The 21,859-nt window shown below is 41.7% G+C and overlaps 1 protein-coding gene across 1 annotated transcript in view; it reads right to left on the bottom strand.

The window, feature by feature from the left end:
- Nucleotides 1-21,859, bottom strand: part of NOX4 (NADPH oxidase 4) — a gene marked incomplete at its 5' end in the record, with an annotated part of 113,253 nt that overhangs the window by 28,721 nt on the left and 62,673 nt on the right. Inside the window, one exon of the mRNA XM_082005877.1 lies at nt 11,171-11,252. Within this exon, the coding sequence (XP_081862003.1) occupies nt 11,171-11,252 (82 nt within the window). The remainder of the gene's footprint in view (nt 1-11,170; nt 11,253-21,859) is intronic.

The following is a 21,859-nucleotide window of genomic DNA, read 5'->3' as shown; positions in this document are numbered from 1 at the left end:
TTGCAGCTTATACTAAAAATTTACAGAAATCCTGATTTCAGTTCACAACTCTGCCAGATTTTATCTTACACCAGTTTGAACAAAGTGCCAGTTTCCTAGATGTGAGCCAAGTGAGTGGGATCTCTCCAACACACTTCAAACTCTTACTGATGGAGCGATTAGCTGAAATCCTAGCACCGCTTTCCTCGAAAACTGCAGTGGCAGGAGTATATTCTTGGTATATTCTTAAAATCACAGTTTCATTTTCACAGTGCTTGTACATGCTTGTACAAGCCCAGTACATCAGGTTTATGACACCTTCACAAGATAACATTACATCTACATGATTTGTTTCATCCAAGTTGAAAATACATCCAGGGATGAAGCACAAGAAAATAAATGGCCCAGTTCTGCCACCATTTCTTTGGCCTTGCTCTGGTATTAGTACCATGCAGAGAAATTGTCACTGATCACTTCCATTGCTCTATTTTTCCTCATAACATAAAAAGTATGGCACAAAAAAACCTTACAAATAGCTTTCAAAGTCTTTTGAGATTCCTGAGGGGATGCAAATACCTTTATTTTGGAGAAAACACTGGAAATAAATGCCTACATTTCAAATATTGTTTAGGAAGCTTCAGGTATCTATGCAAAAAAGGACAATTTAATCTATTTTAAGACCTTCAGAATTCGTTTAGCAGAGGGAAATCAATTTAATAAAGAAATTCAATCTTTTATGGTGATTTGTCTAAAAAAGGAATTAATCATACCTTAAACATTCCAGTATTATAAATCACCAGTAATAATGCATGTAAAAAACTATTTTATGCCATAAAGACATGGTATACAGTGAAGGAAAACAGAAAGCTATAATATCTTTAGGTACTATCATGATGCACCATGCAGAGGAAAGCAAGACCCCAGTCCTCAGAAGTGCTCAGGCATTTGGCTTTCGTTAGACACTTTTGAGTACTTTCTGAAACCAGAGAGGATACAGAGAACACTCACACTGACACCTGTACATGTTGTAATACAGTCGACTGTTTCCATACTGGTCAAGTGGATTTGGGGTAGGAGGACTGACCCTGCTCCCATGTGGTTTTTTGGAGTATGCGGCAATTTTGCCTTACACAAACTCCCAGAGGAATGAAGAAAGTTCCTTGTAGAATTTGGTTCTAAATGAGTTTCAACTGTACACAAACTTAATTTAAACCTCATAGTACAAAGATAACTTGACAGCAGTGGATAATTAAGTCATAAAGCAAAGTGTTACATGAAAGCTATTAGGCTCTAAAGCAAATGATTTTAGTATCTTTTCTTTCTAGTAGGTGCCTATAACACAGCCTCTCACATTGCTTTGAGGGAGAAAAAATGTCACTACATTCATGATACCAGGAAAAAGCATTGCCAGCCATCTCACTTGACACATGTAATGTCTCACTTTAGGTGCAGATGCTTAGACTGGTAATTTTCTGACAAATCTGTACCCACAAAATTATTCTACTAAAAAACAACAACAAGGGACCCTGAGTATCACCCAATCTATCTTTGCCATCCAACAACTCAGTATATGTCTTCCACTCAAACAGCTTTTGTGTTAGGACTTATCTACTTTAATCTCCAATTCTGCTCATGCACACTTCAGCTAGCTGATTAGGCAACACTCAGAAAGGATTTGGCAGCCAGTATCATGGACCGTTGATGTTCTGCAGCTGCTAACAATGTTTTCCAGATGCTAGCTGTCTGGCCGTTCAAAAGCACTTCTGATTCTTACAAACCACTTTGACAGAAAGAACTTTCTTTGGGGTAGGCTTGGGCCACTGGGCACAACAACCCAGTAGCCAACTCCCATGCCCATGATTGAGGATAACCAACAGCTGGAATAATGTGCTATAGATTGAGTTGTATTTTCTACCACTGCCAGTTTTTAAGACTTGATAGCTACTTCTGAGCTAAGTTCTAGCTTAGATGCTCAGACATCTTTCTCCATGAAATGCGGCTGATGTACTTGTTTACTTGGGGATGCTCAACTCAGGGTGCTCCAGTTGGCAACCCACAGCCCAGATCTCCTATTAATTTCTCAGAAGAGACAGGGGATGGCTGTTAGACCAACACAGGCATCTTGCTGCCCCTGATTAGCACCAAGAGCTTAAAGCCCAACTTGTTGCGTGAAAAAGAAATGTGAAGTGTCTCCCTCACATACACTGAAGAGCCTGGCACTCAGCACTGAACCATTCCACCAGTGCCACCAACCAAAATGTGGCTAAAACTGAAATCTAGGCTCATGTCCTGATGAAAACAAGCTATCCTCAACCATTTTATGCAAAAGGTTTCTGCTCCTCTCTGCTCTTACACAGAACGTACATTTGCTCTGCTACCCCAGGGGCAGCAGCAGTGTATGCTGTTTTCCGAGGTATTAAACAGGATTTGTGGCACAGCTCAGATGTTACATCTAAGTTTTCCTGCTTCTTCAAACCATGCAGAACAGCAACGCTAGATTTCTGCCCTCCTTAGAGACCAGGAAATAGTGTTTTTGCTTATGTCTTACATGAAATATAAAGGAAGACACAGTAGGCAACTACTTTTTCTCTCCCAATTTCTTTCACATGTTTTACAGAATGTTTTAGGGGCATAATATTGTCCATTTTCCCCTTTATTATAGCTGGAATCTTTCTCTTCTCCCTTTTTCACCAAGACTTACCAATAAAACACCAACAAATGATGTTGCCTCCTTTAACAGGTTCTATGAAAGAAAACAGCCTTTGAGGTCCCACACTGAAAGAATGGGCCCAAAAACTAAATTCCTAATGTGCAGGTGGGCATACAGGAGTGAATGAATGATGGTGTTCCCTTTTATCTGTAGAGTCAAGGAGGAAGTCGCTTTTGTTAACGACCACAACTCTTCAGCACTTTTCTTTTTCAAGCCTGGTGCTTGGATTTCTGTAACTATGGCAACTGTGAAACTATTTTTTAAACTAATAATAAGCCATTATTTTTAAAACTATGTTAAAACTGGACATAAGGCCAGAATGGATCATTGTAACTCTCTCTTGCATAATGAATCAAAGAACTTAACTAGTAATTTCTGCATCAAACAACTATCAGTTCTGTTTGAGCTGTTTAAAAAAACATCCTTCAAGACATCTGGCGGCAGATAATTCCCCACGGTCTCACACTGCTGCTCACTAGTAGGCAGGTATATCTTAATTAAATCAACAGGCTTTATCAAGAACCGTGCTCATGCTACCAAATAGCAGAATGAAAACCAGCTGTAATGCTTTGTCTTATACCATTCACTTTGAACAAAGCAATGATTTCATCTCCCAAATATTTTGAAAGACTTAGGCATCTTTTATTTTCAGTCATTCTTTTCCCCTACTCAACTGGGAGTATGGCATAAAACAGCTCATGGCTGCTAATGCGCTACAACTACGCTATGATAAACCGAGCTAAGTTAAACTTGCATTCTAGATTGCTTGGTACTTAAAAGAGAATATATATACACATGGAGCTTCAATTTTGCATGTATGTTGCTGCACAAATCTCAGAGGATACAGATTTTTCCCCACGTGTCTCTACATCTGAAAGATTTGTACTTCTTTCTTCAAAGTTGCTTAGATTTCAGGTCTGAGCCCTGCTGAAGGCAAAACTCCCCCCGACTGTACGGGGACCGGTTCACTCTGCGCTGTCGGTGCTTGAACTCGGCGCCTTTTGAATCAGAACAAAAGCGTCTTAATTTCGCACTCAAAGCTACCATGGTATTGTGCCGATACTATAAACTAATACAGCCTCTGTCTTGAGGAATTTATGACCCACGTTTGAGTTTAATCTGTGGTCCTAAATCTTTCAAGATATTGACTGGGCCTTGTTTGATATTTTGTGGATCTATGCACATGAGTCTTTGTAGGATCTGAACCCAAACATGTAGTGCACAGTATGAATTACTGTCCTCTTTCTTCCCATTTTCATTATGGTTTCAACAAAATCTAGATCCAATACTTGCATTTTTAGTGACTTGATTACTCCTACAACATGATTGTTTTTTTATAAACAGCTACCAGCCTTTACCCCATTGCCACTGTTGTTCTTACGATTTGGTAAAAAACCCAAATGACAGGAAAATGCCCTTTTCTTATAGTGGAGGTTTTAGTGCCATGGAGCTCAACCCTGCACTGGTCTGCAAATTCTACAGGATAACCTGGTAACAGTGCAAGTCATATTAAAAAAAAAAAAGAGGAGGATGAAAATTAAGAGCCAAAATCCCAAACCACTAAAAATACGTATAAACAGCTTGAGTTTCTTTTAAATGTCATTACAGATTCCTTAAGCAGGTATCTCTTCTTTTATCAAGTAATCAAAATTCTTTGAGACTTGGGTTTTCTGAGGGCTCCATGCTGCTGGCGAGATAGTTAGCTTCTAGCCTGTATTTTGAAATAAGTCTTGGAGCACTTCAAAACCAGTAATTTTCATGCTTAATGTACAATGCTACACAAAGCATTTAAAGTGCTTGTGTGGGCACTTCTGAAAGGCTCCTTCACTTGGCACTTTCCCATCTGATTTCAGCAATATGGGCAGGCCACGTGTTTTTTGCAGTGGAAAACAGGATAGATGTTATTTTAGATGAGAGCGCCAACTGCACACAACTGAAAGGACTGTGGGAAGACCTGGTTTCTATTTCTGGCCTCATCCCCAGGAGAGTTGTGTCTGGGTGACACTGGGAACTCACATCAGACTCCCATGCCTCAGTTCCTCCTCCATAACAAGAGAACATCCTTTGTAAAGCACTTCACAGAAAGCCTTTTATAGAAAATCACTCCATGAAAGTTCTCCACCTCTGTTTAAAATTAAAAATCTCTTTGCCTTACAATGAAAACTAAGTGACGAACGCATAGGTCGTGATTTTTCTCCTTGTTGGAACACCAAAGAAGATGTTGCCTTTGTTTCTAATGCAAATTGAATTGGGTTTCTAGGCCACGATCCTGCTAGCTGCTCTTGTGCGTGCTTCAATCTGGGATTCAGGGGAATCTCAGCGGATACATCGTCTGACCATCATCACTTCCAGAAGCCACAACTCACTGCTTTCTCCAGTTAGACACAAATTATTTTTCTCTGAAAGGAAAAACATTCTCAAGACAGTTACAAACAAGATACAAGTTTTATTCCTGGGGTATTATTTATGAAATATTATCAGTTTCTTGGCTTGGTTCTCAAGTTGTTGTAAATTGGCACGGACCCATTATAGATCCATTATCATTAAAATGAGTAGCAATTGGGAACCAGATGGCACAATGGTTTAGGGCACTAACTTTCTGCCGCCTATTTGTCTAGACTACTCCATGATGAGAATTGAATAACACCATTTGGCTTTGTTCAAGCTGAAACTTTCAGCAGCTGTTCAAAGATGACCTTCAAAAATATATATTTCAAGATACATATATATATACACATATAAATCAAGATCCTGCATTTTCTGTTTTTTTGTGACATGAAAATGGCCAGTATTTACTAAGAATATATGCCAAAGAAAGATTTGTAAGTTTATGACAGATGGAAAGTAAATATATTTGGAATACTCTGGTATTTCACTACACCTGCTAGGTTCTAAGTTCACTTTTTTCTCCAAAGTTCCACACTTTGTCCATTTAAATAAGATAGTGCTCAATTTACACTGTCTCCCTATCTGACTACAAAGATATGCTGCTATTTCTTTCTGTGCGCATTATGGAAACAGTTACCGAAATACATTTTTAATTCCTGCCCATGTTTTTAAAAAAAAACAAAACAACACACCCAAAAAAGCAACTTTGGAGAGGTTTAAAAAAGAGAAAACAAATTATTAGGGAGTTTTTAAGTAGACTTACCCTGTAAGAAAGGTTTTTTTTTAATTTAATTTGTTCAAGAGAAGGATAAGTTTTAAAATTATCTCCAACCTCTTGTATGGAGGTATCTTTTCAGATGGTACAGGACTTCTTGTTTAGCAGAAAGTGGTAAAGTGAGATGGCAGAGACGGGAAACTGAATTTAAAGACATTAATGTTATACATACGTGAAGTAATTAACAATTGAAACAAGCTGATCTAGAGGCTTGTGAGTTTTCCAGTTTTTAACATCTCAATTTAAAGACTGGCTGTCCTTCTAAATTCATGCTCTGGTTGAACCAGAAGCTTGCTGCAGGGATTATCGGGTAATGCTCTACGGCTTATGTTAAGAAGGGACTCAAATTAGCTGGAACATAACAGCTCCTTCTGTTCTTAAAATCTGTGAATCATCCAAGAACTTTTCCACCAAACCCACAGAAGATAAGAATGAAGACTGCAAGTATTTCTGAAGAGGGAAAAAAAAGCAGCAAATAATCCCTCTAAAAAATCCACATATGTATTTGAGGATTTCAGCAATGTCTTGAAAATATAAAGTACAGCTGATCTCTCAAGTCACTTGTACACAGAGAAATTTGCTAAAAAGCTGTAATGCCAGTAGCATTTCTGGCACATCCCTCTCAAGTGCTGTTTTGCGCAATGTCAGCCTCTCTCCTGCCTCTTTCACCCACCACCCTCATTCCTCACTCTCACACTCCTTTTATCACTTCCCTTATCATTCCGCTCTTTGTGTTTTTTTTCTCCTTTTGACATTATCAGGCCCAGCTACAAGAGACACTTCTCTCTGGTGTTGCAAGGCAATTGCACATCCTTCCCTTGCGCACACAGCACGGGCCGTCAGGAGCAGAGTGGAGTCAGCGGGAGAAGACCGATAGACCCTGGTGGGACAGAGCAGTCGAGGCACTCACTGCTAGCACCAACCACCCTGTCACACGCTGACCCCTATAGCCCAGTTAATGACCATGATAGTGTCTTCTTTAGGAGCAATGCTCTGTAGCCTGTGTCAGCACTTCAGCAGTTCTTGCATTTTATGACCAAATCCGTGTCATAAAACAGTAAGAATCTCATGGGCGAAGCGGGCAACTAAGGAAAGCATGAGCTTGAAACCAGTGTGAGGAAAACTGCAAAAATGTGCTAAGAGTGAAACTCTGAAAAGGTCTTTAAGAGATTTAGGAGACCTAATGCTCATTGTCAAAGTGACGAGTCAGGATAAAACTCATTGCAACAAACTTAATTTGTTGACAGGCCTGATCATGTTGGCATAACTCTTCTCGGTGACTTCAGCACGCTCATGGAGCGAGGGGAGAGAAGGAACAAGTATGTCTGTGATGTTGTTCGCGTGCAGAGGCTCTTCCCGGGTGGGAACACTCAGAGGCCACTATGCGCCCGAGACTGTTCGCCTGCCCACAGCTGCAGGTTTATTCTTAGTTTCAGGAATGCGAATCCTCACAGACATGGTGATGGCTTCATGCAGCTAGGAGACAGATTTTCTCCTCAAAACATTTCTCTCCGTGGATGGGTGGGTTTCCTGCTGAAGTGGATGAGGGGGGTCTAGTGATGTCCGATTTCTGTACCATGCATACCATCCTCTGGCAGTCACTTGAGGTATCAAAAATACTTGCCTGGGTTAGACTGATCTTGCTAGTTGATTAACCTGTAACTACGTGCAGGGCAATATGTTTCATTAAGAAACTCTACTGTAGGCATTTATGCAAGAATGTAATTCCATATTCCATAATTCTTCCACGACACAGTTACACTGTCATGTGAGTGAAGTGTAAGATAAAGCCAAGCTCCTTCTGCTCTGCAACAGTGTAAAGAAAAGTGAGAGGACACATAGTGCAGGTTGGGCTGACTGGATGGATGCTGTACTGCTGTGCTGGTGTAGTACTGCATCTCAGCCCACAGGCCACGATGAGAACTGGTGCTCATAATGCCACGTTACTTGTGGACACACAGCAGTAAGTCAAGAAAGTCAGGGTGATGTGGCCATGTGGCTTTACAAGCCTTAATCTTTGTAAACTCAGGCCTCTCTATAATCTCTTCCACATGCCAGAGTAGGTATTTGCTCCTTGGCTATGCCAAGACCAGCAGAATAAGCTCAGGCAAACACAAGGACCATAAAAAGATCTGGCATTTCTCCCCTCATCGACCAGGCGTGCAAAGCATGTTTCTTTGACACATTTACACCAGCAAAACCAGAACAATGTGCATGCACATTCTAGAAAACTTTTTCCAGTCATTGCAGTGCACAGACATCTTCTCTAAGAACAAACAAATACCCAAAATTATCCTGCTCTTCCTTGGGAAAGAACTCACGTCTTAATATAATAAATGTACAAGAACATAATTCAGGGCAGAACATCAAGGTTTCTACTTCTTTCAAAAATTGATGGATTATAGTTTGCTTATTTAGCCTTTAATATTTATTATTATGACTCTGAAAATCCTGAGAGATGCTGAACATCTTCCTATCCAATCTCCTTCCTTTGGACATACGTCTTTTAAATACATGCAAACTTTTGTCCTGTCCACCTACTAAGCCCTGCTTTAGTCAAGCTATTTAGCTAAGTCATTACTAAAATTTCTCTTCTGTTTTCAACCTTCCACATTCCTAGGATTTCCTTAAGCATTACAAGCTCCAGCTTGTGCCCCATAACAACGTCTCATTAAAATGACCTTACTGCTCAGATCCTTATGTAGTACAACCAGCTGTTGCTCAGCTGAAATCAGTGAAGTGACACTGATTTATGAGATCTGTCTGTTCGTTATCTTAATTTTTGTTAACTGATCTTTCAATGAAAATGAGCATGGGGAAAAAACTGACACGGGAATAAGACAAAATATATTATGAAGATGAACGGGTTTTCTACCTTGCTGAACACAAGTATTTCACTTAAAAGACAACCCTGAAGGAAATTAGGACATGTCAATAGTCTTCAACCAGTTTCTAAAATGAACTATAATACATGATAGATTTCTGTAACAAGCAAGCAAATTTGGACCACTTAATGATGCTATAAAGAGAAATATATTGCTTTTAAGAACATATGCAAACCTCTCTTTCAGTTAGGTGCCAAAGTTTGGCTGATTTTGTGTATTAGAAGAATCAGTCAATCTTGCCAAGTAATGTGGCTGAAAACACATATCATTTTGTGACGCAAGGTCACTATAACTTCAAATAGCAATAGAGCACCATACTACAAGCTATTTGTTGTATGATTTTTCAAAGACCTGAAGCATCCATTGAACAAAAGGCAACTGGCACTCATTCACCCATGAATCTGACAATCTGTAATATTACTAATAGACTGTACTTGCCAAGAATGCTAGCAATAGATTGAATGTAAGGAAATGGCAAGTCAGACACCTTAGGAATGATTTATATAGAAATAAGTCTGTTCTTTATGGAAGGACAACACACTATTTTCTCAGACCAGTCTGACAGTGTCCATACCGTAAGTGAAAACTTCTAAGCCAAGTGAAGCCAGTGTTCTACTGACATGGAAAAATAACTGTCCCAGTGCTCCAAAGGGTGAGGAGAAAAGTAATAATTCATGGAAGTCCTAGTGAAACAAGTAGACCAGTCCATCTGCATAAGATGCCTCCCACAGTTTCATATGAGCCGGCAGTGTGCCCAGGTGGCCAAGAAGGCCAACAGCGTCCTGGCCTGTATCAGCAATAGTGTGGCCAGCAGGAGCAGGGAAGTGATCGTGCCCCTGTACTCGGCACTGGTGAGGCCGCACCTCGAATCCCGTGTTCAGTTTTGGGCCCCTCACTACAAGAAGGATGCTGAGGTGCTGGAGCGTGTCCAGAGAAGGGCAACGAAGCTGGTGAGGGGTCTGGAGCACATGTCTTATGAGGAGCGGCTGAGGGAACTGGGGTGGTTTAGTCTGGAGAAGAGGAGGCTGAGGGGAGACCTTATCGCTCTCTACAACTACCTGAAAGGGGGTTGTGGCGATGAGGGTGTTGGTCTCTTCTCCCAAGTAACTAGTGATAGGACAAGAGGAAATGGCCTCAAGTTGCGCCAGGGGAGGTTTAGATTGGATATTAGGAAAAATTTCTTCACTGAGAGGGTGGTCAGGCATTGGAACAGGCTGCCCAGGGAGGTGGTGGAGTCGCCATCCCTGGAAGTGTTCAAAAAACGTGTGGATGTGGCGCTTCAGGACATGGTTTAGGGGACATGGTGGTTCTGGATTAATGGTTGGACTTGATGATCTTAAAGGTCCTTTCCAACCTAGTGATTCTGTGATTCTGTGATATATTGCACCGTCATAGTATTCAAGTAAAACAGTGACTATGGATAATACAAACAATAAATTCATGGGGATAAAATTCTGTCTCACTTGAAGTCAATGTAAAATTTCACCATTTTCAGAATCAGGATTTCACCCTTGAGTGCTTTTATTTTAGGTATTCACAGCAAAGAGGTGACTGGTTTTCAGCACTCAGCCCCTCTATTTATTGCCTGCTCTTAAAAAAAATAGTATTATCAGATTTTAAGAGCTGTATTTAACATTTAGCTCCACTGGCTAACAATAATAATTAAATAACTTTGCTTATTTCCACCACCATTGCTGGACTAGCTCCAGACGTTCTTTCTTCCTTCTCCCCTCTGTCCATCCTGCATTAGCCTTCTTTCATTGCTTGCTCTGGTCATGGTTAATGTGAGGACTATTTCTTCTTTTTCTTTCCTTTTCACTGCCTCTTTTCAAGACCCAGATGAAAGTGACTGTTTCTTTTAACCAATATAATAACAAGGAGCATTTATGGTTTCGTTCAGGTATGTCACTTGGAAGAAGAGGTTTTGTCCAGGATACTCAACACATGCAAGACCTCCTAAACACGCAATGCTACTCTTTTGGTTTGCATGTACATATATCCCTAAAAAGGGCAGAAAAAAATGTTTTCTAGTGCTAGCAGGCTTCCGGTGGGGAGCCTGTTAAAATCCAAGGGAATCTGTCACCATAAATGATGGAATCCCACAAGACAAGTCTGGGGATTAGCCTGACAAAACATCTGCCTCTGTCAACACAGCATCAAGTGAAACAAAGCTCCACCAGACACTGATCCAGGCAACTTAACGTCTGCACTCCACCACCACCTCCCCGCTGACAGCTGGGCACGCTTGCAAAGCACGTCTCCTTCTCCCTGACACCGCTGAAAGACTGGCAAAGCTCGGCGTAAGTGTGGGTCCCTGACAGCTCTGCCTTAGGACTTCACACCAAAAGCATGTACAGTGCTATAAATGCTTCACTCTCCCTCGCTGCAAACAGATAAAGATTTTATTTCTCCCAAGAAGACAATCTTACTTACTTGGGATAGCGCCTCTGCTGGAAGATGGGCAGAATCTCTGTATCTTGATTTGAACGTAGAAGTAGTAAATCCCGAAATCTTTCTGTCAGAACAAAGAAAAAACAGAAGAAAAGAAAAAAAAAAAACAAACCCAGACTGTGACTCTGCATTATAAATTCAGGCCACAAGTAAGCAGGCAGTAATATCAGTGAATTCTCCAGCAATATTTACCAGAGGACAAAGTTAAGTGTATACGGAATAAAACCTATATATTCATGCAAAACTACTGTTAAGACTGGAAATCGCTGTTTCCTGTAAACCCTTTTATTAATATTTCAAAACATTTTTTTTTTTCATCCAAAATTGAGTTCTAACAGTGCTTACAAGTTTCTGAGGTCTGCATACAGGTGTTCCAGGTATCGTACACAGACAGCCATAAACAGTCCCTGCCTTGAGCTTAATCTAAACAGAAAGGAGGAGCAACTAAGAATTCACCAGCCACTCAAGGATCACAGTAGTCTAAACAAACATGGACTAATTAACTAATTAATCTAAATTAAATTGCAGTATGAGTCCTTGGGTAACTGATTCATTGGTATTTTCAAGAATGGTTGGAAGACTGGATTGCTTTTTGTTCACTACTATGTATTTTAAAAACTGCATTATAGGATCATCTGCAGCAGGTAAGGTTTTTGTAACTTAGCTTCACCGACCACCAAGTGAAGGGGTGGTTGTGGTTTGTGTAGCTGGCTTTCTCTGATGCCTTTCTCAGAGTAGTTAGAAGCAATACATAAGCAGAATCTGCAGGATCTTCTATCACTATCAATTTCTCAATTCCTGGAAGATGGGAACCTCCTCAAAATTCACTTGATACTCAGATTCAGGGATAGAAGGGAATTTCCCACCCAGGTCAAATCCCCTTAGCACAACCCACAGCTCTCCATAGCATGGGACATGCTCTGTTTCCTTCTTTCCTTCCATCACATGCAACTACTATTTAACCAGTCCTCCAGTGGCACAGAAACCTAGGACACTGGTGATGCCCTTGCCAACTCTGCAGCTTCTACACTTGCTGCTATACCTTATAACTTTGGCTTGAAGCCTTCAGCTACAGGTTCTATCCTTCATTTGCTAAACCACAGTTTGTGGCCTGTGTTGTGTGTAGTAGCTGGACTATGGGTTTCTGTAAACTAGCAGTCTTTTCCGTATAAATTTTACATTCTGGGAACCAAACCTGAGGATAAGTGTAGTCCTGCCTCCCCTTATACCCCTATGTATCTCAAAATATCTTCCAACACCGGGTTTACAGGTAAGGAAATCAAGCGACAGAAAATCAGTGGAGAAAAAATCTGAATCTCAGCTCTGAAAAGGAACCATAGCAACTTTCTTACTTCTCACAGGTTAGTACAGGATGGCTTTCTTAACATTCAGTTTTATGTATTGTTATGTCATCATTACTAAACTCCATTAATTTGGATACCATTCTGCTATGTAGCCGCTAAAATGGAAAAAAACCCAATCCCATACTTTATAAAGTTATAATATTTTGAAGAAAGCGTAATAAATTCAGAACAAAAACTCTCTTGTTAAGGGCTCAGTTGTAAAGGTCAGTTGTCCCAGACGGTCTGATCATCTGGCTAAGATGTATTGCAAATATCTTGGAGAAGATACCAGGATGTTCCAGTGAAGAAAGAAGGGCTTCAGATTCAATTTTGAAGAAACAAGCACTTGTACATCCAAAATTCTTACCACATCTTCAAAATGTAACTTAGCTTTCCCTGTACCCAACCAAGACAGAAACTGGTTGTGGACAACAACAATAAATGCAGTGCTGTAAAGATGGAAGTAAAACTCAATGAGCATCTTTCAAGGAACAGCCTGTTCATTGTCTTGACAAAAAGCTTGCCATTACAGCTACTTCTTCACCTCTTAGTGAATTTTTAGGAAGATGCAGAGATTTGCTTTTTTCTCAGTCCTCTGATACATGTCAATACGCTCTATGTGGTCATGCCCTGTCATCCTTAAAGATGATGCGATATGATCTTCAAAAGCCACAGGACAAGAACTGAAAGGCTTCAGGAAGCTTTCACTGGTACAAAATATCCAACTGTATATGTCTCAGTGCAGGCACATTAACTTCCAACCCTACCTTGGGAATGTCCCAAAGCAACTCAAGCTACTGGAACCTTTTATAAAAAGGTTTCGTGTGAACAACAGCCTTTGTGTGTGCCTGCTGGAGGAATGAGACGTTTTCAACGGCAAACACTGAACAATAGCACTTCCTTCCATGACTTGAGAGTTTTGACCTCCAGAACATGGTGTGACTCACCATGATTGAGGATTTGTCTTTGGTGTGGTCTGATTTATTTCTTTTTTAGGGTCTATAATCAGGTTCAAAGCATGGGGCGACATGCTCATGCTCTTCAGTTCAGTAGTGCACAGCACCACATTACATGTAAGTGAGCAAGGCTGGTTTGGAAGACCTTGTAAAGGCCCTGTGACTCTCTGGGAAAGAAAAAACACATCTCAGGGAGGGTGCAGATACGTCCCACTCCATAATTCTGCAGGAGACGGCTGGCACCCAGGCAGACAGCCATATTCCATCTCTAACCCCTACTATGTGACTCTTTTCCTTGTGCTGCTGCACTTTCCCATTGATCCAGGCCACTTGGCTACACTCCAGGACTCAATTCAACCAGCTGTGATCTTGAAAATATTTTGAATAGTAATGTGATAAGGCTGGCCAGTACGGGAGTGAAAGCAGCCAAGTTATGGCATCTGAAATTGGCCTAAACAGCCACCCTACCAGATCTTGTTTTAGTTAAAGTCAACTTTTATTTTTTCCCCCATGCTATGGCACATTTCCCAGGCAGATGCATTTTCTTTTCACCATATGACCTCACTAATTTTTCCATGGCAACACTTATGCTATACGGTAGCATCCCACTTCATCTCACATACAGCCTACAATCTCCTCCTGCACATGTATTGTCTATCTCAGCTTCTCTAAGGCCTTTGACACGGTCCCCCAAAATATCCTTCTCTCTACATTGGAGAGAGGTGGTTTTGATGGGTGGACTATTGGCCTGTTTGGTGGATGAGGAACTGGTTGGATGGTTGCACCCAGAGGATACTGGTCAATGGCTCAATGTCCAGATGGAAATTGGTGATGAGTGGTGTCTCTCAGGGGTCTGTATGGGCATCAGTACTCTTTAATATCTTCATCAATGACATAGACAGTGGGAGTGAGAGCACCCTCAGCAAGTTTTCAGATGACACCAAGCTGAGTGGTGCGGTTGACACACCTGAGGGAGGGGATGCCATCCAGAGCGACCTGGACAAGCTCAAGGAATGGGCCTGTGTGAACCTCATGAGGTTCAGCAAGGCCAAGGGCAGGGTCCTGCACCTGGGTCAGGGCAACCCCTGGTATCAATATAGGCTGGGGGAGGAGGGGACTGAAAGCATCCCTGCCAAGAAGGACTTGGGGGTACTGGTGGATGAAAAGCTGGACACGAGCCAGCAAGGTGCGCTCACAGCCCAGAAGGCCAACTGTCTCCTGGGCTGCATCCAAAGCTGCATGGCCAGCAGGGTGAGGGAGGGGATTCTGCCCCTCCGCTCCGCTCTGGGGAGACCCCCCTGCAGTGCTGCGTCCAGCTCTGGAGCCCTCAGAGAGGGACCTGTTGGAGTGAGTCCAGAGGAGGCCACAAAAATGATCCAAGGGATGGAACAGCTCTGCTGTGAGGACAGGCTGGGAGAGCTGGGGTTGTTCAGCCTGGAGAAGAGAAGGCTCCAAGGAGACCTTATTGCAGCCTGCAAGGACTTAAGCGGGGCTTATAAGAAAGATGAGGACAGACTTTTTAGCAGGGTCTGTGTGACAGGACAAGGAGTAACAGTTTTAAGCTAAAAGAAGGTAGATTTAGGCTACATGTAAGGAAGAAATTTTTCACAAAGAGGGTGGTCAACCACTGTCACAGGTTGCCCAGGGAGGTGGTAGATGCCCCATCCCTGGAAACATTCCAGGTCAGGTTGGACGGGGCTCTGAGCAACCTCATCTAGTTGAAGATGTCCCTGCTCTTTTCAGGGGGGCTGGACTAGATGACCTTTAAAGGTCCCTTCCAACTCCAACTATTCTATGATTCTAAGATTCTGTGTAGCCTCCATATCCTATAAATCCTCTTAAGAAACGGCACACAGAACAGAAGCCTGTAGGGCTAGTATGTCCTGTAGGACATTATGTACATGCTTCACCCTTCATGTCTATGATATTCTCATATTACACATATTGTGCAGAGTATAAAAGTCACACTCAGGTCAATATGGTGAGCAAATGGTAATGCCAGAAAAACATGAGCAAGAATGGGTGTACGGTCTGAAGCCCACACAAACTGGTTACACAGTCAAGTTCCCTTTTTTCCAGAAAACACAATTTGAGAAGTGGAAAGAGAGACAAAGAGAAATTTCATTGTAATATTTTCATATCTGGGGCTCTCAAAGCAAGAAAGATAATTAGTATAGAAGTTCCCTGTGAATTAAAACACATTATTATTCACATTCTGTAGATAGAGATACTATGGCACAGGGAGCAGTGGCCTTGTTTTTAGAAGCTGTCACACCCCTTAAGTTCTTACTGCTTTAGCACTTCAAAGCTAATGCCAAAAGTCACACAATGCAGCTGTGTCAGGTTTGGCTTTAAAAGTCAGGTCCTGTGGTTCTTCTTTCCCTGCTCCTTCTTGTTACAAAATACTTTACAGAAAATAACAGGAAAGTCAGTGCTCTGAATTCTAAAGGTCTTGAAAAATCAAAGTCCTGCTCTTTCAGAGTTTGATGGGTCTGTATCTATGCGGCTCCAGCAGTACATAACTGAAGTCTGAGATATTAGTTTTGTTTATCCCAATCACCTTTTACCCAGCAGCTTCAGACCACTCTGAACCTCTAATAAAAACTGGTTGAATTGCATGCAATCAGCTCAAATAAGAACACTGTAAAACTGATGGTAATTGCTTTTTATGGGATAAGGAATTTTTGTATCAGTTTTATGGATTATTTTTTAAATCAAAGCTCATAAGAATAAACAGAAATGTGATTAGAAAGCAAACAGAGAATGGGAGAACAGAATATCCTCATCAGTTATGAAGTACAGAACATTGAGGTCCAGAAGCCTGTCTACCAAAAGGTCTATCCATAGCGACACTGTCATGCCTTTGGGCATTTTGCAGACATGCTTCTGTAATTACCTGTAGCACTTCTGCATTCACTGAGACATAAATTTCAGTTCCATCTTTCACCACATGGACGCTTGCAAGCTCTGCAATTTCAAGCAAAAAAATCTACCTAGTTTTATGCGAAATGCAGAGTGGTCTGGAGCACCTTCTGTGTCATGAATAGCTTCTGAGCATCTTGCACTAATTTAAAAAAAAAAAAATCAGATTCTTAAAACTGCCAAGGGCATTTAAAAGGATTTGAGACCCACTAATCTGACTTGTTTTCAAGGTCTGTAAATTTGAAAATGCTGTCATAAGTAGTTCCTCAGTGCCTTGTAAAAAGAAAAGGTATTTAGGAAGAAGACTTTGCCAGTTAAGGGCCATAAAACTATGATGAGCAACAAGATGGCATAGAACTGAAATGTCCAATATTTTAGCTTGACCTGTGGCTTATTAATGGCCAAAGTTTCTGAAGTTCAGGAAGTGTCACTTCTCTCCTCTTGAAGAGTCAGTGCTATAAATATCCTCCAGCAGATTAAAAGGGGAGGAAAGAAAACAATGATGAGGTAATGATGAGCTAAGGTTCCAAAATGATTGTGTCGTAAGCCTTGGAATTCCCCTGAAACATACATATTTTGCCAGTACAAAGAGACAGGCTTTTTGACCAGCTTGAACTTCCATGACTCTCAGTCCATTAAGCCTCATGGTGTTTAATTCTCCTGTTTTTTTTACCACCATTTCCTTCCCTCCTGATCAGTCATCTGAAAGACTAATTAGAGCCCACCATTTACAGAGCTCATAAAAAAAAATAAAAGCTAGGAAAAACCCAGAAAGTTGAAAATTATATAAAAAATCTTGTTTGTATTTATCTAAGGGAAATAGAGAAGCTTTTACAGAAAGGCGACTGGTCTCTTCATTTTCTAAGCGAGGTGAATAAACAGGGATCATCCTGTTTAACATTTTCTTAAGCAGAGGGGAAAAAATAAAGAAATCAACTAATCATTACACAGGTCAGCAGTGAACCTTCCAGTCAATCTGGACCTGCAGAACAGTCCTCCTTTCTTTGAACAGAGTCTTTGTACACACTGCTTTCCTTCCTAACCTGCATTTGCTTCCTAAAAAGTCATCAGGTCCTCCTCTTTTTCTAGCTGTGTGCTTACCAGCTGGGAATCATTTTCCCTCCCTAATTCTGTCATCAGCACATCCTTTCCCTGCTGGAACTCTAGGTGCTTTCTTATGTCTTTAAAATGTCCCACCTACTATGTCAAAATTGGGTTGGACAGATTTATTTCTAACTAGACCTCCCTCATTTACACTATAATCACACTTACTGCATGATTTATGTGTGTGCACCCATATATCAGCCAATGAAGAAACAGAGTAAAAGGCAGTTCTTGTCCAAGGAACCTGAAAAGGTTGGAACATGAATGATGGGAAGAAAAAAGCATCACTTGCTTTGTTTCAAAACAGGGAAGAGAGATGCTGATGACTATATTAGACTGCATTTTGTATCTCTAACTTGACAAGACAGCAGTGAGTGACCCAGACTGCCTATTACCTATGCTGCCAGACTCGGGTTCCCCAGCCAGCCAGTGAAGAGAGGAGGACACAACACCAAAGTTAAGCAGTCTTGATGCTCTATACTGAGTTAGAAATCCTTCTGTAGGTTATACAGCAACTCCCTGGCAGAGCTGGGGATTAGCAAGGCCGCTGGAGTTCAAAACCAATGTCTTAATCAAGAAACCTTTTTTTCTCCGAAGTACTTACTATATGCAAAGACTATTTCTGTCATGGCAGTAGAATTCATTCCATAACTCAACACTTACAAAGTGCAACAGTAAATCAGGGTTTAGAAACAACACTAGATGTTAACTTTAACTTTAAAAAATATCTTCATAAATACATGCTCTGAAGGAAATGTTATTTATACAGATTTTTTTTAGCACTGAGTTCTACAATTGCTCCCTTTGGCCATGAAGGGCTCTACTTTGCTGTTTGAACTCCCAATGAGCCAATGCAGGGGGTTCATTCTCTACTCTAGTGGTACACTTTCCTCTTCTACAACATGCCAGAAAATAATGAGGCATCAGTATATCCCTTCTTGGTTTTAAGGTAAAATTGTGACACTTGATCTAAAAAGTCCCTATGTTCACAAAAAAACCCCTCAAATTATGCAGGAGGGGGGATAGTCAACTGATACTCTCTTTGTAACTTCTAATTTGGTACAGAAACTAGAGAAAGCCCAACTTTCCAAAAGCTACGTGGGATTTTAACACTGAAATGGAGCTACTATCCAGCTTTGCAATTACTGCAACACTATCCAGCACTGCAAAACTCCAAAGGGTATGCCTCTAAAAAGCTGGGCAAAGGCATAAGTTGTCAGTCTGTACAGATTCACACCAAGGGCCCCCCTACCCGAATACCTCGCTTCACATGCAGACACCTATGGAAGAATCGGCACAGGGTAAATCCATCCTGCTGTCACTGTCCAAGTCTCCAACCATTTTTACCTCAGGAGATCTCCTGAGCCTAAGGTGGTTTGTCTGTTAAGAAATGCCTTTACTTCTCTTTAAGTACTTGCCAAGTCCCCCATGTAAACCTCCTAATCTATCCCACATCCTCTGACACGGAGTTCCATGTGTCTCTCACCTACTACATGAAGATCCACTATCTTATGTTTGCTCTAAAATAGCATCTTACTGACTGTATTTGATGGCCAAAAGTTCTGACACTGGCAGAAACTGTGAATAGTCAGCCCTACCCACTCACTCTTCCAGTGTTATGCAGATTTTGTAGACCACTGCTATATTCCCGTAAATTATCTCTTTTCCTGGCTATTTCCCTGCATACTCAGTTGTCCTGCGTTTGGAAGCCTTTCCATGGTTTTGATTATCCTTGTCATTCCTTCCTGAACCCTGTCCAGTATCCTGTCTGAGAGATGAGGACCAGACCTGCACACAGGATTCAAGTCCTGGGAGCACCACAGAAACACCCAGCTGCACAGTGATCTCCTCTGCTGTATTCTCTACTCTTCTCCCAATAATTTTTCTCTTTATTGCTGCTGAGCATTGAGCTGATGTCTTTGTGGAAATAATTACCATGACTCCAAAGTGTTATTCTTGGGCTGTCACCGTCACATCATCTCCAGCCATGTGTATTAGTTTGTCACCAAATATATCAAACACCAGTATGTACCCACATGCATCCATGCACTGGTAATTTTAGCCAGGACTATAAATAGGTTTGCAAGTGTAATATATTTTGTACTTTTGAACAAGCTACAAGAACTTTTCATTTAAAGTATTTGAAAGGCAGTCACAAAATAACGGAATTAATCCCATCCCAGGCTAAAGTTTTGTATCATAACAAAATCACCAGCAGTCACTGGGAACTCATTCTTGGGCTTTTGTCTATTCATATTTGGTCTCAGTTTACACTATAAGCATGGGATCATTTCCCCCCTCCTTGCTAATACAGACACAGCTTCAATATTACACTTGAATTACTGTAAATTACTGTATAATAACTTTGCAGAATCACAGAATAGTTGAGGGTCAAACGGATCTCTGGAGATCATCAAGTCGAACTCCCTTGCTCTGAGCAGGGTCAGCGACAGCAGGTTGCTCACAGCCATGTTCAATTGGGTTTTGAATATCTGCAAGTGTGGAGACTCCACAACCTCTCTGAGCAACCTGTTCCTGTGCCTGACCACCCTCACAGTGGAAAAGTTTTTTTCTTTCATTTAAAAACAATTTCCTGTATTTCAATTTGTGCCCATCGCCTCTTGCTCTGTCACTGGGCACCACTGAGAAGAACCTGGCTCCGTCTGCTTTACTCCCTCCCAGATAAAAGTAGCTAGGACAAAAGAGTTTGGAGGGAACAATTACATGCCATGGGACTTGGATTCAAGACCTAAAGAACATTTCCCTGTACAACATAAGAGGAGATATAAGGCTGATAAGATTATCTTCGGCCGCTGCTGTTGAGTGAGTGATGCACAAAATGCTTTGTGCATACCTGAACCACACAACGGGCCAGTCTTGTATAAAGCACTCATACTCCATCACAACAGAACAGGAGGGAAGCAGATTTTGGCCTAGCAAAGGATGCCTCTACAGACACACAGAATCACAGAATACTTTGGGTTGGAAGGGACCTTTAAAGGTCATCTAGTCCAACCCCCCTGAAATGAGCATATTTTCAGCTAGATCAGGTTGTTCAGAGCCTCATCCAACCTGACCTTGAATGCTTCCAGGGATAGGGCATCTACCACCTCTCCGGGCAACCTGGGCCAGTGGTTCACCATCGTCGTTGTCAAAAATTTCTTCCTTATTTCTAGTCTAAATTTGCCTTCTTTTACTTTAAAACCATTACCCCTTGTCCTATTGCAACAGGCCCTGCTAAAAAGTCTGTCCCCATCTTTCTTGTAAGCCCCCTTTAAGTCCTGGCAGGCTACAAGAAGGTCTCCCCGGAGCCTTCTCTTCTCCAGGCTGAACAACCCCAACTCTCCCAGCCTGGCCTCACAGCAGAGCTGTTCCAGCCCTCGGAGCATTGCTGTGGCCTCCTCTGGCCCCGCTCCAACAGGTCCATGTCTCTCCTGTGCTGAGGGCTCCAGAGCTGGATGCAGCACTGCAGGGGGGTCTCCCCAGAGTGGAGTAGAGGGGCACTGCTAAGTATGTCCCAGTACTTTGTGCCAACTCCTTTCTTAAAAATCACCCTAAATTACACTAACTGATATAATCAGCAGGTCTCCTTATGGGAAAAAAAAAATTAATATCAGTATTTTGTGCTGTTTCCATGGATTGCCGTCTTTGAGTAAAACTGCAAACCCAAATCTGTCTGAGGAGAGGGACACAGCAGGTTAGGAGGCAACTGTCCCCACAGCTGACAAACATGCAGTCAAGACACTGCCCTGCCCTAGGCTTTGTGCATGCTGGGCAGGTTAGATGATGGCTTCCCTTAGTTGGTGCAGGGATGGGAGGGGAAGGAAAAATGCTAAAGGCAGAAAAGTTTGCAAAGAGAATGCGAGTTTCCTTGTTAATGCACACTCACTCCCTGCCTTGTAATCTAAGGTACTTGTCATCTTCCCTCCAAGGGTAGCTGTGAACAATGTCTTTAATCACTGAGGCTTAACTGATGTCAATACGGTCACTAAGCATACTGCAGCCCTAAGCCACCTTGACCCCAGTCCAGCATCCATAAAATACAGACAACTTCTGTTTGTTCACAGCGCAGTTGTGTGAAGACCTACACTGAAGGCGCCAAGTTGCTCTCAGGGTCCGTGCTGAGATGGAAAGCCAAAACACATGTACAGACAGCGCTTGGACAAAACAGCGCTGATCTATACCTGTGGGGAAACGTCGGTCCAGCCAACCACTTAGCTGAACCAAAATGCAAGAAATAACTGTAACAAGGCTCCAAATAAGAAACAAGAGAAGGTAGAGGGCATTAAGGGACTCTATTTATATATAAAAATAATTTCTCTTCTGTTTTCAGCTGCCTGTGTCTT

This window comes from Phaethon aethereus (assembly GCF_964289735.1).
Source record: "Phaethon aethereus genome assembly, chromosome: 1".
Taxonomy (NCBI): Eukaryota; Metazoa; Chordata; class Aves; order Phaethontiformes; family Phaethontidae; genus Phaethon; species Phaethon aethereus.
Note: the sequence above shows the minus strand (reverse complement) of the source record. Positions and strands in the feature narration are given on the sequence as shown.